The sequence below is a fragment of the Rattus rattus genome, chromosome 3 (assembly GCF_011064425.1).
Source record: "Rattus rattus isolate New Zealand chromosome 3, Rrattus_CSIRO_v1, whole genome shotgun sequence".
In the NCBI taxonomy this organism is placed as follows: Eukaryota; Metazoa; Chordata; class Mammalia; order Rodentia; family Muridae; genus Rattus; species Rattus rattus.
In genome coordinates this window covers 184,111,944-184,124,156 of record NC_046156.1, presented here as the reverse complement: position 1 = coordinate 184,124,156, position 12,213 = coordinate 184,111,944, and the positions used below count along the sequence as shown (strand labels likewise).

Here is a 12,213-nt window from a genome sequence, read left to right as displayed (position 1 = left end):
TGCTCTCTTAGGACTCCATCCCCCACCATCCCCCGCGGCCTAAGCCGTTGCCTCTTCCTGTTTAGGGGACTATTCTCTAAGCCGCTGCCAACTGAGAGGACTGTGAAAGGGTCTTCGTCTCCTGTTCTGGTTTTCTAAGGTAGAGGGTTTGGTCTGCTGAGGTAGACACTCTTTCGCTCCTGGCAAACTCACCCTGGGACAGTCCAAGAGGGAGCCCAGGCGAGGAGGGAAGGGCTGAGCTTGCAGCCAATGGGCTGTCAGCATGGAGGGGTCTTTGGGATGCTTGGAGAGCCAAGCCCCGGGCTATGGACACTGCTCCAAAGCGGCGCAAGTCCCTCGAGTGGGTCAAGTGAGGGGAGTCCTCGGGAGCTGAGGAAATCTGGGTCTGCTGGAGTCTGTGGAAAAAGGCAGGAAGGGTTACAGCAGATGAACACCCAAAGCCGGGGTGAGAGGACTATTGGGATTATTGCAGGGATAGAGATGTCCTTGTATGAGGAAGATCTAGAGAGGGGAATTGAGAGCAGTGGTAAGGGTATGACTCACTTGTGCTTGTGTGCTGGAGATCCAACTCAGGGCTTAGCAATGAAGTCGCTCTACCACCAAGCCACTTCCCCAGCCCGTGAGTGACTGCTCTGATTGTGGGTGGCAATGGTGTGTTGGCTGTCTTGCAGTACTGGAGCTGTGAGACAGCTAGTCAACTGCTTTCTCCTCGCTTTACAAATCAGGAAAAGACCTACCTAACTGAAGACATCCGCTTATCACCAGTCAGTTATTAGCCAACTTGTCCAAAACCGAATTGAAAGGATCCTTTGGCAGTGCCTTACCTATTGTTGAGATTCCTCTCTGTTTTCCTATTTGACGCCTTCAAATATTACAAAGAACTGGCGTGCGGAGTAACAGGCAAAAGTTTTTGTCTGTTCATTATTTATTTGGGGCTTTGTTATTTGTCCTCAACAAAACTTTTCAGTAGGCCAAGCGGCACTTGTAAATTAAAGAGAAACCTGTATGCCTTATAAACAACTCCTGCCAGATAGGCATGGGGCAAGACTAATCGCAGGACTCAGAAGGCAGGTGGGCGGATGGTCACCAGGTTAGATAAATAAATAGTGAGACTTCAAACCCAAAACCCAGAGGTAGGGAGATGGCAGGTGTCTAAAGTGCCGACCTTGCAAGCATGAAGACCCAGCTCGTGTTTTTCCTGGGTCTTTGCACCTTTGTAAAACAAACAAACAAACAAACATGGTGCACATAGTAACGCCCAACATTAGTGAGATAGGAACAGCAGGACCTGGGGGCTTGCTGGCCACCTAGTCGCCTGGACTTGGTTAGCTCCAGCCCAGTGAGAGACCCCATCTCAAAAAGTAACATAGAGGGAAGATACCTGACTTCAGTTTCTGGCCTCCACATGCATGTGTGCAGACACACAAACATGTACATGCCCATAGGCCACACATACATGAAAAACTAGGCACTTCAAAATCCTCTAAGGAAGTAAAATTTACCTTGCATTCCCAGCCCTGCTCACTATAGCTTTGAGAACATTCAGCTTTAGATTTCCTCCCAAAATCTTTAATGTGAACCTGTTCTACACATAAAACTGTCCTATTATAGTTCCATAATACTGTCAATATTTAACAGGAGTCAACTTAGGAAGCAGCACTGCTAACCTGAGTTACAAATGAAAACAGTATACTGTTTCTATAAAAGATCTATATTGGCATAGAAAGGGGAAAAAAAAATCACAAGAGGTTAAAATTTCCTAGCAGGCCTGTATTTTTATAATTCATTTAAACTTCGATACTTCGCTAGTAGTTTTTGGTTTGTTTGTTTGTTTTGGTTAGTTGGTTGGTTGATTTTTTTTTTAATCTCAACTTCAGAAAATCTAGTGTTGCTGGTGTGGGAGGAGAAGTTCTTTGGTGTCATAGTATTGTTTTGGTGCTTTCTAGACTACACTGTGTCCATGGCTGCCAGATTTTAACATTCTTTGAAGCATTAGTTAATCAGAGTACAAAAATGTGCTGCACCCCACCCCCAGTGACATCAGAACTGTAGAATTGTGGCTATTAGCTATTAACATACCAGTAAATTCTTCATAAAGGAGGATATGTGTTAGTAGACTCTAGCAGATTGATAGAGGAAAGAGATACACATGCAGGAACTGCATCTACCAGGCTGCCTTGCTTTTATACTACAGAGGTAGGTAAACTCTTACCAAATGTCACCTGCTCATGTCTGTATTTCCCATTTATAAAATGTTATTAGAATGGAGCCATGCATACTCATTTCCATACTGTCTGTCATACTAAAACGTAGAGCTGAATAATTCCAATGGCTTGAATAATTTCTTCCTACCTCTTTATAGGAAAGGTCACTCTATGCCTAATAAACAATATAAAGTATCTTAAATTTTATAAGATATGTAAATGTGTTAGATAATAACTAATTTCAGCCTCCGAGAAAGAACATAAACTCTTTGGGAGTTTATGTCCATAGAAATTTTTTTCCCCACACCTAGTGTATTCTGCAAATTGATGCATCTTGGCATAGGTAGTATAGATTCACGTATGGATAATTATAAGGAGGGTGTTAGAACAGGTTCTTCAGGTCATAACCAGAGAGCACTTCAGGCAAGCAAGCCCCATCTCTGTCCATAATGCTGCCACCAAGCACGACAAGCCCCGTTCCTTGCTGCCTGGGGTTGGAGTCGACTTGAACCATAGTCACACATTAATCAGCCATACTTTCCATTCTGTGACTTAGCATACCAAGTCAGTATGCAAGTCATATATTAACTTAGAGCCCCATTTTCTTTAGAGACCTGTAGGAGCAGGAATGTAATAGGTGGAGCTTTATAAGAAGCCTTCTTACAATGTTGCAATTAGATGCAAGAAGAGTAGAAAGGGCAGCATTGCCTTGGGTATGTTCTCGGGGTGCTGGTAGGGACTTTATGAGAGCCAGATGGAGCCTTCTAAGACCAAAGTTGTTGTTTTTCCCAGGACTCTATCCTTATCTCCTTGGCTTGGCTATCTCATACCCAGCTGGAAGCCCTTTTACTTCTTATCCCCAGTGTTCCCAACGTGGCCATTTCAATCTTGACATTTATTTTAACTCACATCTGTTTTTACCCCAGTATCACACAAATTATATAAGTCATCAACTTCCTTTGGAGCCCCGTCTTTGTCTTATTTATGCGATCTCATAAAATATCTGAGATGAAGTAATTTATAAACAACAAGTTTATAATCTTAACAGTTCTGAAGACTAGAGAGTCAAGGTCAGGGTACAGTTAGTTTAGATGCTTGGTAAGGACCTTCCAGGATGGCTCTTTCTTGCTAAATTCTCACAAAGTCAAAAAAACAGAAGGCAGAGTTGGGGGGCTGCTAGCTCAACTCGTGCATTTAGGCATCTTATAAAGGCTGCTTAGGACTATAACACTGAGGCATCTCTCCAGCCTTGATAATTACCTTCAACACATAAGCCTGGGAGGTAAGCACGGCAGTACCCTGCACTAAAACTAGTTTCAAACAATCAGGAACTCTTAATGACTTAGCTCTGGGTTAAGAGTCTTGAATTTAGGACTTTGTTTCAAAGCTCAAAGATAAAGATTCTAGAACTGAATATGAATGTTTATATTACCTTGCCTGTTTAACACCCACCAAATTATATCATTAAGACTGCAGCAAAGGGGCTGGAGAGATGGCTCAGTGGTTAAGGGCACTGACTGCTCTTCCAGAGGTCCTGAGTTCAATTCCAAACAACCACATGGTGGCTCACAACCATCTGTAATGGGATCTGATGCCCTCTTCTGGTGTGTCTGAAGACAGCTACAGGGTACTTACATACATAAAATAAGAATTAAAAAAAAAGGCTGCAGCAAAGAGATGTTATATGTGTGCTTAGCATTTTTGTCATTGATAGGCCGTTCTGCACTCTGACCTACAGTCACAGAACTCTTGTTCCCTTCTCAGCATACTTCATCACATAGCAGAGTATCTTATCGTTTCATTCATTTTTAAAAACCATTAAGTTCTTTTGGAACCCTTAGTGTGTCAGGGGAGTTTGAAGTTTGAGGTAATTGACTGAGGCAACTGGAAACCACCAGGCTCTGAACTCATTTGCTTAACTATTTGATAAAAGAGGCAATAAGAACCTTGGACTCCTCATTTATGAGTTTTTTATTTAAATCAATTTTCAGCTTCTTTGGAATAAACCACTAGTTTTACTATGCCACAACATTTCAACATTGCTCAAAATAAATATATGCGTGGGTAGCTAATGTAGAGCCTTTTAAGTTCCTGAATGGCCGCCATGTCTTCCCTAAAATTCATCAGTAAGGCTGACTGACCATAAAGAATTTTCCTAAATGTTCCCTCTTTCCCAGTTTAGTAGTATTTAATCCCTAGTTAAAATATCTTGAGGAACTAAGAGGACCTACTCATTCTGAACCTGTCAGTACTCTTAGTCTATTTAAGAACCAATGGTGCAGTGTTGGTTTACATGCAGGGAAGTGTAGTCACCCACCGCTTCTACTGTTTAAGCAGATTGGTTGTTACTCTCATTTGGACCTGGTCCTTTCTCCCTGAAAGGACTGATAGTGACTAGGGAAATATCCTTCAGAAAAAAAACAAAAACAAAACAAAATAAAACAAAAACAAAAAACAAAACTCGCATCAGGAAACAGAGTCAGCTAAACTAGTTTGCCTCAAATAAAAGTTATTTTGCTAAAATTCTAATAATGGGTGCACAGACATGTAATTCCATCCCTCCTAGCTCCATCTGTTTTAGAGGCTAAGGCCTGTTTGCTGTGTTGGCTGTTAATGGTCTTTCATTCACAACCTAGATGATGAAGAACCGACTTTTCAGATCTTCTTGGGTTTTTCAGAGAGCTCAAGCTCTTCCTTAAGGCAAGTATCAGTGTAGAAGTAGCATTGGGAATCACACTGATTGAACTCAGTCCCAGCTACGTCAGCTACGTGATCTAGGACAAGTTTCTTCTCTGAGATTCTGTTTTCCCTTATTCCTTCTTTCTCTTCTTCCCCCTCCCTTCCTTCTAATGTGACAGTAATATTTACTTACCGAAATTCAACGGTTTAAACAGCATCAAGCAAAACATGAGACAGCAGGCAGCCTTCGGGAAGACAGCAGGAGCTCCATCTCCCACACCCTTTCTGCTGACAGATGCATCATTTTCTCTGGGGTTCCTCCAAAATGGCAAGCAGCAGTTTACGAGAAATGAGTTCTTTTCCTTTAGCACTATTTTGTTTGTGCTTGTTCAATGATTCTATGAAGATTAACCTTTTTCTTTATATTTTTTCTACTTTGGAATATACTCTTTATACTAAATACTAAATACTCTATGGAAACTCCATTACATAGAATAATAGTGGTTGGCATGCATTTGTTTTATACAAACAAATGTATCCAGTTCAAAGGAAGCCTTTTAGGGTTTTAGATTTCCCAAATGAATTTTGCCAAAGCTACTCTTTCCCCCCAGCCCCCTCACCTCGTGCCATTTTTTTTTATGAGAGAATACTGTTTTCCTTGCAATTCATTTTTTCAATTTCTAGAAGAATTTAAAAATTATATAAGGGATAGCAGAATCCCAGAAGTGACTAGCCTACAAGATGTTTACAGGATTCGTAAGCTTTCAATGCCATTGTACATCCCAGATTAATTTCACATCTCACATATATTGCATACGGAATGTTTTTACCCATTGCCTCAAAGAGCCATTTTTAAAATTAGTCAAATTTGTACTTTTACATTAATGAAACAATGGAATTGTGAGGGCTCACTTTATAAGTAGGTTAGTGTCAGTTGCGACATAGAGAAACTAGCACTGGGTCCCAGCATGATTTGATTTCATTTTTCTCTGCTGCTCTAAGTGATATAAGGCAATTTCTTTTCCATCTTCAGCTTCTCCTGTTCCTTATCTTTCTATAACCCTAGTCTCATTTTAGGAAGGCCACCTGAAATCCAAAGATCTTCCTAAATTTCTCATCTTTCTTAGTAGCCTTCAGTTCTTAAAGTAAGCTCTGTGAGTTAAAAGGACTCATTTTCCCTGAGTTTAGGCAAGTCTTCAGTGTAGAAACTACACTGAGTGGGTGCTCAGTCCCGCACTAACCTGGAGCAGCCTGAGATATTCTCTTAAGACTCCGCCATCGAGATGTAGTGGGATCCTTGCCTCTCCTGCAGAAAAGAATTTCAGAAAGAGTCAGTGTGAGGCAGATTTAAATTTATTGAGTTTAAACCTATATTTACGAATGGGTGTTAATAGAATGTGTGCTCAGGGGAAAGACAGTATTCCCAGTGTGTGAGGTGTGAGCTTCCCTGGAATGTGGAGCTTAAGTCTCTTAGAATAGCAACGTGTGTGTGTGTGTGTGTGTGTGTGTGTGTGTGTGTGTGTGTGTGTGTGTGTGTGTGTGTGATTATATACACAGGAAATTACAGCATTGTTTAAAGAAAGTTTACGTTCTTGTTGTTTGTTAAATTCCCAGAAAAATGAAGGTTTAAATCTTAAAAAGGAATAAAGCCACATTCAAGTGATTCCAGCCTTAAGCATAGTTCACTGCTAGTCTCATTTGAAATATCTCTATAAAATAATATTACCTTTATGTAGGCTATCCCTTAGACAACTTTGTTAATTTTGCTGGAACCTTTGACTTGTAGCCAGTGAGAGAGTTTAAGTGAACGTGGGCCCAGGTCCCTTTCTTCTTACATCTCCTTAACTTGTCTGTCTTGCCTTAGAATCTTAGGCTTCAGTTTTAACACTTTAGTTAAAACTTAAGGCAAACAAGTGAACTATCTGTTTTATTAGGTAGAAGAAGGTGTTGAGACCTGTTTGATCACGCTAGGTATAGCTTAGCAAATTTGAGACCACCAGAGCCACCACGTTGTCCCTTGCCTATAAATAAATAAATCAAAACCTCAATTTTTTTTCTGTTTTAGTGAAATTAATGTCATCAGAGTTGCTCCCATTTTAATGGGATTCCAATAGCAACTACCTTCAAACAATGTGCACTTTGCACTAAAGTACTGATTCTCAACCCTGCATGTCAGATATTTCCATCAGGATTCACAACAGTAGCAGAATTACAGTGAAGAAGTAGCAATGAATAATTTTATGGTTGGAGGTCACCACAGAATGAGGAAGGGTCACAGCATTAGGAAGGCTGAGAAACACTGCAAAAGAATACTCTTGCTACATGTTTGAAAGTGTGCAGTCTGCTTGCTCTATAAGTCAGTTTCAAAGTGTCAGTTGAAAAAACTTTTTAACCTGGGATAAATCCTGTTTGTTTTGTTTTTTTGTTCATCCTTGGTTATTGAAGCCCTGTTCACAATATGTAACTTGGACTAAATCTTTCACTGATGTCTTGCTAAGCTGATTTAGAAAGTAGAACTAGTGTTTAGTATACAGATGACCTAAAACTGAAATGATGAAATGAAAATTAGCACTGCATGCCGCTGGGCTAGCTCCTAAGAGATTTAGGGGACATTACTTCTCTTGGCTTTATAAATTGTATTTTTAAACTTGTTGATGGTAGGAAATGTGGCTTAATTTTCTATTTTTCCCAATGTCTCTCTACACCGTAAGGCCTCAGGAAGCCCTTGTTGAATGACTATGTTTAGCATTTACCATCACTTGGCTGGCTTAGTGATTTCTGCCATTCTAATCCATGTAGTGTGTGGAAGTGAAACACTTATTTTGGGATGGTATTAGTTTTGGTTGTACCCCACCCCACTCCACCCCCTTTGTGGTCCTGGGACCTCTCACGTGGTGTGCAAGCACTCTGCCATTGCGCTACGCTTGTCTTTCCATTCCCTTTGAAATGTCACTGTCCCAAGATGCTGCCTAATGGATTCCTTTAGCATTTGCTTGTCTTTAGTAGTACCGGTAAGGCTTGTACACTGGGGAAAAGCAGAGGCAAAGAGGGAAGCGAAAAAGAAGGAAACAGAACAGAAAATGCACAGATTTGGGGAACAGAGCACGTTACTAGCTTCTGTGCCACTAAGGCAGTGCCGCACCGATGGCAGTTGTCTACATGTTTATTAAGGAAGATTTTTATTTAAAAGAGAGAAATGCAAAAGGCGGCATTAAAAAGTACTTTTATCTGTTTATTACGATCATTAATAATACAACTGAACATTTCTCAGCACATAGTTCTAATGTATGCAGCACTATTTTTAACCCTTATGTGAACTGGCGAGGTGGGTGTTAGTGTTTTAACCCTTGTGTGAACTGGCGAGGTGGGTGTTAGTGTTTTGATTTTGCAGGTGGGAAGGTAGTGGCATGGAGGGTAAGTGGATGGTGCTAAATCCTGTAGGCGAATGGCAGATTTCTGATACAAAACCTTACTTCCTTTCAATCCTTCCATAAATATTATTGTAAGAAAATCAAGATAAGTTTGGCTGTCCTGAGGCTCAGGAGTAGAGCACTCACCTAGCAACCATGTGTCCTGTACTCATCTCTAGAGAGAAAGCGGGAGGTGGGGAGGAAGGAGAGGGAGTGGGCAGGGAAAGAATGAGTTAGAAAAGTTAGCATAAGAGTCCATTAGCATAAGATGCTTCAGCATTGCTCTGTGTTCACAGTAACGTGAAATAGGAGATGGTCCAAGTAACAGAGGTGGGACAGAGAGCAGGACAGACGGCATAGCACTGGTGAAGAGGGGTCAGCTCAAACTTGGATTTCCTGGTTCTGAGAGTCCATAATTGGTCCCTTGCACCTTTTATCTTTCTACATAAACAGCCATACCAACAGTAACTTAAACAGTTAAGAATAAGAGCAATAATTGCTTTTTCAGCTCACAGTGCATTTCATTTTATGTAGTTCTTTGCATTGGACAGTGAAGTAGTCCAGAAGTGCATTAAATGCATACACACTCACACATACATAGAGTTATAGAGCAAATATGCCTGTAACAACAATTAGATTGAAGAAGATGAACACTGCCTGTACCCTATACGATCTCCTGTCTTTCCTGTTACATCCCAGTAGTGTGTTCTCTCAGCATCAGAAGGGATGCTGTTCCACCTGGGTAGTTTCCAGGACAGAAGTTGTCTCATGCATTATAAGATGTTTAGTGTCTCATGATCTCTGTCCTTGATTTGTCAGTTAAACACATCCTCCCCCAAATTATACCAACTAATTGCACAACATCAAATTCCTTCTGTATTGCTCTGTTCTACTCTCTTTGTGGTAGAATAAACTGTAGGGCGGGGATAAGAGCAGGAAGTTCCACTCATCTGCTAGAGTTCTTTACCCTTTACATTGAGTACTGTTGGGAGCCTGACTGCAGAGAGAGATGTGGCTGAGGCCTTCAATCTTCTCGGGACCGGAACTGTCTTAGGTCCCGTGTTGCTGTTATTGAAAGATGGCCTTCTACCTTAGGTGATTTTAATTGAACCACTGATGAGTTCCTCAATGAAAACAGAGTAAGTAAGCAAAACAAAATGTATTTCAGCAAATGAGCTATTCCAGAGTATATCAATATAGTACCCTTTGGTTTATATTGTAACTCCTGTGAGAGTTCCCAGGATTCTAATAGAATAAAAATCCTGATCCAGCTGGTGAAGAAAACATTACAGACTCTCCCCTTAACCTCCCTGCAGCCCTGTTCTCAACAGTTTCTGTTAAAGCATGAGTACCAAGGATGAGAATATAATACATTTAAAGCATTTTAAAGTAAAATTTCACATATATCGGTAATAATAATAAAAAAAAAGTTCTCAAAACAAGAAAACAGCTGCGACAGTAAGGAAGGGAGATGATGTGCTTCTGGATTTTAGTGAAGGAAGAGCCAATCAGAGTCCAAATGGATTAGATGCTGAGTGTGAGAAGTCTCTGGTAAGATAAGCAGAAGGACCAAGATTCCACTAGTTAAAGTAAGAAAACCATATGCATGTGGTTTGGGGTTTGTCTTTTCATGTTTGAGGAAGGAAGTCGAGTTTGGAGCGTGCTAAGTGTGAGTTGTAGAACTACACTAGGTTAAAGGTGCTGAGTAGCTAGTTGAATATGCGGGTGTGTGCTCAGGAGAGATGTTTGGCTAGACTCTTTACCGGGGAGGTTGGCTTCCTTTAATCTTCTGAACTTTCTGCAGTTGAAGAGCTTTCTTTTTATACCTCCTAATGTGATAGCCACTAACTAGCCACAGTGCTAAGGAGACGTAGTTTCCTCTCGAGGGAGTGAGGCCCCTTTACTCCTTGTACTCTGCTCTGAGGGAAAACTCACAGTCTTTACTTTAGGTGGACCTTGATCTCTGTTTGTTTCCCTAAGTCTCGAGGCTTTGAAGTCATCAGTTCAAATTCTGAAAAAGCAGCCGTTCCCTGCAGCCACTCCAGTGTTTCTTTTCTTTGCTGCCAGCTTACCTGATTTCATTCTCTCTCTCTTTAAGCCTTTCAAAAAGATTTTTAAAAATATTCTATTCCAGGATTGGCTCCAAATAACTGACTCTTTATATTCCTGGAAAGGAATTGTCTCGCTTACTTTTCTTTAGGATGAAAGAGAAAAATGTCAAGTTAGTAATATTTCTGATAAATGTCAATCATATACCCCATTTAAGCCCTTATGGCTTTACACCTGTAGTCCCAGGTTTGCTCAGGGGTGGGAGACCAAACTGGGTAACAGTGAGCCGTCTTTGAAAATAATACCAACAGCAAATCCCCATTCTTCTCTATTTTGCTTTCATGCAAATATATTAAAAATAGTAAAATGTTTTTAAGACTAAACTAAATTACCTTTTTCTGGTTCATATAGGACTGCCTTCCCCAGTGCCTGGAATCTGAGAAAAAATGGCAAATGTGGATAGTGACTCTAGGCATCTTATCTCTGAGGTAGAACATGAAGTAAATCCTGGACCTATGAATATCCAGTTTGACTCCTCAGACCTAAGATCTAAAAGGTAAGGTCTTAATGTGTTTATTTCATAATTAGGGCTTCTAACAATTAAGATATAATACATTACAGCCCAAAAGATCAATAGTATTGATAGGGAAATAATCGTTTTCTTACAGAATTTTTACTCTGATGTATGTGCATATGGTGACACGAATCCTGTGCCCTCGTTTACACATTTTCGTGTCTTGGAATGAGCGTGTCTGCTATCAAGTAGGATGCATTTATGTAATTGACTCAAATATCTGTGATTACCCACTTCACGCAAAGTAATCCGATGCTAAAGATAGAAAAGGAATAGCCTTTTACCTTCACTGAATTTAAATACCAGCAGATAATTTAAAATAATTTCAGATTAAATAATTTTTCAGTTTATAACTGGAAACCTCAAGAGAATCTTTAAAAAAAATAAGTAGAAAAAAGGACTAGTGAGTGAGTTCAAGAAAATAGTTACTGGGTCTAGCGATGCTGCAGTACAATGTGTGATGTGCAGAGGTGAGGACCGAAGGTTGCATCCCAGCTACCACATAAGCTGGATGTGAGCCTGTGCATACCTAAAACACAGTGACGGAGTGGGTAGAGACAGGAGGATCACCACGACTTGCTGGCTGCCAATCTGATGGAAAAACAAACAAACAAAACAAACAAACAGGAGTTCCAGACTAAGGAAGACCCTGCCTCTTAGAAATAAGACTGAGGATAATTGCCCTCCTCTGGCCTCAGTGCGTGAACATATTTGCGGGCACACATACACAAAGTGGTTACTTACAAAATAGGAAAAAAGAAGACCAAAAATGGCGGCACACACCTAGCAGTTAGCACTCAAGAGGCAGAGGCAAGAGATTGGGGCCAGCCTGGGCTACTTAGTGATACCTTGTCTATTGGAAAAGAAAAGAAAAAAGAAAAGAAGTAACACGCCAGAAAAAAAAACAAAAAAAAACAAAAAAAACCCCGAGGCACTAGAGAGATGGCTCAGCAGGAAAGGCTCTTGCCACTAAGCCTGACTACTTGGGTTAGCTCCCCAAGCTTCACATGATAGAGGGAGGAACTTACCCAGTGCGAGTGTTCTGACCTGCATATGCACAATAGCACTAGAGTGTTCTCACACTAAATAAATAAAGGAAGAAAGATATAAAAAGTTTAAACGAAAAATAAATAGTCTTCCAGTGAGGAAATGAGGTAGAAAAATTTATAAAATATCCTTAAAGTAGTTTTAACAGTAATATGTAAAATCTACGAGAAAAACTAAAATGTTCCTGAATGATGCAAAATGGGATTTGGAGTATTTCATCAAATCTGAGATGCTCTTGGTTGTAAATTGC

The 12,213-nt window shown here is 40.4% G+C and overlaps 1 protein-coding gene across 1 annotated transcript in view; it reads left to right on the top strand.

The window, feature by feature from the left end:
• Slc38a9 (solute carrier family 38 member 9) overlaps positions 1–12,213 on the top strand; it is a 72,415-nt gene continuing 60,202 nt past the window's right edge. Inside the window, exons 1-2 of the mRNA XM_032898883.1 lie at positions 1–98; positions 10,754–10,898. Coding sequence (XP_032754774.1) covers positions 10,789–10,898 — 110 coding nt within the window. The 5' untranslated portion in view covers positions 1–98; positions 10,754–10,788. The remainder of the gene's footprint in view (positions 99–10,753; positions 10,899–12,213) is intronic.